The sequence below is a fragment of a genome, unplaced genomic scaffold (genome assembly GCF_019419815.1).
Source record: "Pyrus x bretschneideri cultivar Hongxiangsu unplaced genomic scaffold, Pyrus_bretschneideri_v1 Contig70, whole genome shotgun sequence".
NCBI classification, from domain to species: Eukaryota; Viridiplantae; Streptophyta; class Magnoliopsida; order Rosales; family Rosaceae; genus Pyrus; species Pyrus x bretschneideri.
In genome coordinates this window covers 1,358,511-1,363,935 of record NW_025999810.1, presented here as the reverse complement: position 1 = coordinate 1,363,935, position 5,425 = coordinate 1,358,511, and the positions used below count along the sequence as shown (strand labels likewise).

Here is a 5,425-nt window from a genome sequence, read left to right as displayed (position 1 = left end):
AAGAAAAAAAAAGAGAGGAGAAGAAGAAGAGAAAGAAGAGAGATACAAAATAAAATACCAGTGAGTTGGGTTAGAGAGAATAAATAAAATAGTGAAAATTATCTTTGTATTCCTATTATTTCACAAAATAAAAGAAAATACTACTGCTGCCCTAAGAACGTAATAACACTTGCCAAACCTCATAAACATTATGTTTTATTTACTTTACGTTTCACTACACACTTACCGTCGATTTACATCAAAGGATCACTAATAATCAAACAAGAAAAAAAAAAAAAAAAAGGAAAATGATTCTACCTAATAGCATGAGAGAGAAGCAAAGTTTGCAGAACAGTTCTATTTTGGCGGTATTGATAAACCTTCCTCTTCTTTCCCCAATTGAAACAAACCAACCAAACCCTTTCAATTTCAAACCCCTTCCTCTCTCTCTACAAAGAAAGAAGAGATGGAAGAAGAGGGCATTGGGTTGGTTCTGGGAAGAGCCACAGAGCTGAGATTGAAGATCAGTAACTGCATCCACAAAGGAAATCACTCACAACCCAAAAGAGAAAATGGAGTCCACGCCGACGGCAACGCAGCAGACGAAGTAGAAGAAGAAAAAGAAGAAGAGAAAGTAGAAGAGGAAGAGGCACATAAGCTTTTCAACATCTGCGACGCCCTCGAATCCCTTGAGAACCAGCTTTCTTCCTTACAGGTTTTGTTTTGATAAACCCAATTTCTTTGATTTAGCTTTGCTGTAGGGAGGGAAAAACGAGTACGAAAAACCCTAATTTTGCTGCACGAGAATGTCATTTGCAATTGGGTAGCTCAAAGTTTGAAACTTTACATTTTTCATGTGTGTGATTATTGTAGTGTGCTGTGTTTAATGCTTGAGTTTAGGGTTTATTTTCTTTCCATATAGGTTTATACATAAACTATTTCTGAATACTAAAATTGCTTTTGTTTCTGTTTGGTTAAGAAAACAATTACATTAAAAAGAGGGATTCGTTGGGAGGTGGTGTTTCATACACAGAATGTTCGAAAGATGTGGCTCACTGGTAGGATATCGATATTCCAACAGTTATATAGGAAATTTATTATTGCTCATACAATCATAATCACTAATGAGGTACGGAGTTGAGGATGAGGAGGGTTCCCGCATTCTGGTACCGTAAGGCATGCTTGTCGTTGGTTATGGCAGTGCTCAGCCTATTCTTTGGTGATGCAGGGCTTACTGGGGCTTAGCCGTTTGTCTGTACTTGCCCACATCATTTGTTACCTTCCCTTTACCCTATTTGCGCCTTCAATTTAAATCTTTTTCTTTTTTGAAAATTCTTATCAGTGAATTAATTATGTGGTTGAGTTTGTGTACCCATTATCAGTGAATTAATTATGTGGTTGAGTTTGTGTACCCATCAATGAGAACTTAAGTTATATGCTAATTACATTTATTTTCATAATGATGTTTGGAAATTTAAAATTAGGAAATACCATCACCTCCTATATCAGGTTTGGACCGGATATAAAATTTTAAAACCACTGAGTTTCGTACATGCATGGGTTTTAAGTTTGTGAAACTGCATAAGAATGAGCAAGCACTATGTAGTCAGTTATGCCTTTGTTGGAAAGTTTCCCGCGCAGACATCTACTTGTAATTTACATATGGGTTTTCTTTTGCTGCATTAGTTTGTCAAATGCAATTAGGTGCTTAAATTTGGAAACTTTACATTTTCATGTATATGTGTATGTATGTGCTTATTCGAGCTTCTTCATCAAATGTGGTGGTTTATGCTTCACTTGGGTTTAAGTTCTTTCATAAACTATGGCACTATTTATTAGGATCTTTAATAGTCTTCCTTCTGTTTCTGAATGCCAAAATTTCAGCTTTTTTCTGTTTGTTTAAGAAAAATTACATAAAAAAAAGGAATTAGTTTTAATATGTTAGTTACTTTCATCTTTCATGTTAATGTTTGGAAATTGGAAATCATGGAAGCACCACCACCTTTTATAACAGGTCCGATAGGATGAAAGTCTCAGATCATTGAGACTGCATTTGTTACACAGGATTGGCTTGGATAGGACAATTCACTAGATTCAAGGCATATTGAAGAAATGTTGTCCAAATTGAACTAGAAGAGGGAGTAGTCATGAGGGAAAATTATCCCCTTTAATCCCCAAAACAATGGTAGGATTTGAAGAGATAACTTTCCTTCATGACCATTCATCTTCTACCTTCTACGTGAACAATATTTGGCAGTTGTCATCCATTTCTTCATTCTGCGTTGAATATAGTGAGTTATTGTATCCATACCAAACCTATGTAACAAACGCAACCCGAGTGTTGCACATGATTTAAGTTTGTTATACTGCACAAGATTGAGGAATATCCAGTCAGTTATGCCTTTGTAGGAAAGTTGCATGCACAGGTAATTCACATATGACCTCTGCCTTCCTGAATTCTTTCTCCTTCAAGTGTTAAACCTATTGGTGGCAAAGTGAAAGAGTAGAAGCAATCGGATAATGGAAGGTGAAACGGTCAATATGTTTATTGATACTCATTAAAACACAGAGATGCTTAGGGGGCCTTATATAGGCATGTAAAACATTAAGATAGCTAAGCCTAATAAGCAGATCGTAGTATTCATTCCTCACAAGATCAATCATCATGGCTCTAGATAATTTTACATAGCACTAATAGAGAGAAGCCCAATGGTTCAAGGAACCAATGATTTCAAAATTAATTTTTTTACAGAACCCAAGACCTTGTTGAAAGGGTAAGGCGTTATAGTTGGCTAGAAGGGCTAGACTTGTAATTCAGTAAGCCTCCTTGCAAATGAACTAGATTCTTGTCATTTTCGACCTCACGTCAACGTCCAGAGGGTTCCCATTTAACCATGGAGGAAGACGTTGGATTTGTGCTGGTGGAGAATCATCTGAATTAGTATCTGACATGTGGATTTTTGGAACTTCTTGAGGATTATACTGTTATACATATTGTAAACCGGTTTTATGCAGATGAATGAAGTCCCTTGGTTCTTTTACTCATTCTAGATGTCAAATTGTCAATTGAAATCTTTTGTCCACACTAGTGAGTGAGTTTCACCCATGAGCTAGTTTAATTTTCAACCATACTGACACATTACGCAAGGATTGGCTTGACATAAATTATTCTTGGTGTATTCAACCCATCTGTTGGTAAGCATTTCTGACCAAAAATTTCTTCTAGACGTCCAAGTGTTGATTAGTGATTGGTTGACCTTTCCAGGGAAACCATACTTGCTGGTTCGTTCATCGTAGTGTTGATTTATAATAAGAGCTGTATTATAGCCAGAATGAACCTGTTTATCTCTTGCCAAAATGGCACCTTGGATTCACCTATTTGAATGTTTGAAATATATGAAGAACATTTTAATGTTTTGTGTAAAATGATTTATACTATAGGTTTTGAAATTTGTTTTGTTTTATCATCAGGCTTTACAACAGCAGCAAACGTATGAAAGGGAAGTTGCCCTTTCTGAGATTGAAAGCAGCCGCAAGATGCTAGTAGACAAGCTTAAAGAGTACAAAGGGGAGGATTTAGAAGTGTTACGTGAGGCTTCTGCTTTTGCAGGTGAAACAGTAGAACACAACAATGATCTTTTGCTTCCACCATATCCAAGCCGCTCTCCGCACACTCTTTCTCTACAAAATGGCTATTTACCACCCACACACAAGTTGATACGAAATGGGATAATCACCGGTGATCCAACAAATGAAGCGAAGAAGAATTCGAGCGAGATAGACAAGTTGCAGAACGGATCCAAAAAAAGGTTGGGATTTTTCCTAAGCACAGCAGCCAAGACTCTGCTTACTCTTGTTGGTGTGGCATCTGTATTACGCCTGTCTGGTTTTGGGCCTAAATTTGTGAGAAGTAATGTCACTTTCAAAATATCAGGCCTTTCTCAGCAACCACCAACTGAAGAAAAGAGATCAACCATTGAGTGCCCCCCTGGGAGAGTCCTTGTGGTGGAAGATGGGAAGGTTCGATGTGTTGTGAAAGAGAGAGTTGAAGTTCCCTTCTCTTCTGTTGTTGCAAGACCAGATGTAAACTTTGGGTGCGGTTAAATGTTTCGTCCCTCCATGTTTTTGTATATCTTGTTTTGTTGCGTATGCTGTAATGGAGATCTGATCTCTAATGATCCAAGGCGGTCCTAATCTTTCATGAGTAGTGATTCTTAAGCATAGGAGTAGTTCAGGATTTTGGAGGATGCTTGGTTCCGCCCAAACTTTTTTTTAAATGTACAGTGGAAAATCTCCCATTTAAGATCCGATGATTGCAGTGCCAAGTTTCGAGTCTGACCGTTGAATTAGATAATGGTGGAGTGATGTAACCCAGCTTTGATTTTGCTCACTGAAATTTGTTCTGGGTTCATCCATTGTCTGTGTGATTGGTTACCTTCTGCGAGCTTAAACCTCTGAGGTTTTTCTTACGAACTGCAGATGTTCCTTTACTAGCATTAGTCGTCTCCACCAATTTTGACTAATAGTTTACCATTAGAAAATGAATGGTAGCGAATCTTGCTATCCCCCAGTCGTAACTCTACCTTGTGGACTCCAAGGCCTTGTTTGTTTACCTCCTTAAGCCAGGATTGGACTAGCTAGGATGAATACACCATGTTTGGTATGGCTATGAACTAAGTTAAATGAGATTAGCCTGAACTCGTCCAAACTCGTGTGGACTCTGGAAACATAGCATATCACAAGAGCGAGGCAAGGTTTTGAACCCTACTGCGAGAGGGACGCCTTGCGAGCCGGGCTTCTAGAGATGAGGCCTTTTGGCGAAGCCTAGTAAATTTCGGGCCACCAAACCCTGGGCCTCCTCAAGTCGTCAAATAGTCCCATGCAAAAGCAAGGTATTGCTAAGAACTTGACTACGCTGCCTTCTCTCACTACACTGCCTCTTTCGAGTGAACGGGTGAGAGCGAGATGCTGTTCTTCATCAACACTATCAGTCATCAAGTGAGCTTCATCCTGAACAAGTATCCTTTCTCTCTCTCTACTGGCTTAATATGGGAATCGGGGGAATTTTTTTTTCTTTTCTTTTTCACTTTGTTTAGGGTTTTTTTTGGGCCGTGAGCCCAGTAGAGCTACTCATGAACTTGGTCGATTTGCCTTAAAAATTGATAGATACTTCTGTTGAATTGAAGATGGCTCTTCATGATGCTGTGCTCATTTGAGTTTACCAATGAAGTTTTCATGATTGTGCTTTTGCTCTTTTTGGATCTCAATGGGGTTCTTCGAAGAGAAGGCTAGAGGAAGAGGAAACGGACTGATCACGGCTGGAGAAGGAGGCTGGCCGTCGCGTTTTGCTTCGGTTCTGCAGATCGCAGAGAGGAAATGAGTATGCAGCTATTTGTTTTCATGATTGGGATGATGATGGAAATAGCAAGGTTATGGAAGATGAAGA

General features: G+C 38.7%; 1 protein-coding gene across 1 annotated transcript; it reads left to right on the top strand.

Moving 5' to 3' along the window:
- The first annotated feature begins 331 nt into the window (after positions 1-331).
- On the top strand, positions 332-4,304 carry LOC103936657 (plastid division protein PDV2). Its single transcript, XM_048574330.1, has 2 exons — positions 332-694; positions 3,451-4,304. The coding sequence occupies exons 1-2, from the start codon at positions 446-448 to the stop codon at positions 4,081-4,083; spliced, it is 882 nt and encodes a 293-aa protein (XP_048430287.1). The 5' UTR covers positions 332-445; the 3' UTR covers positions 4,084-4,304.
- The last annotated feature ends 1,121 nt before the right edge of the window (positions 4,305-5,425 follow it).

Coding starts and splice junctions, on each gene's coding strand:
- LOC103936657 (XM_048574330.1), top strand. CDS start 446: ATGGAAGAAGAGGGCATTGGGTTGGTTCTGGGAAGAGCCACAGAGCTG. Junction 695..3,450: donor ACCAGCTTTCTTCCTTACAG/GTTTTGTTTTGA, acceptor TTTTATCATCAG/GCTTTACAACAGCAGCAAAC.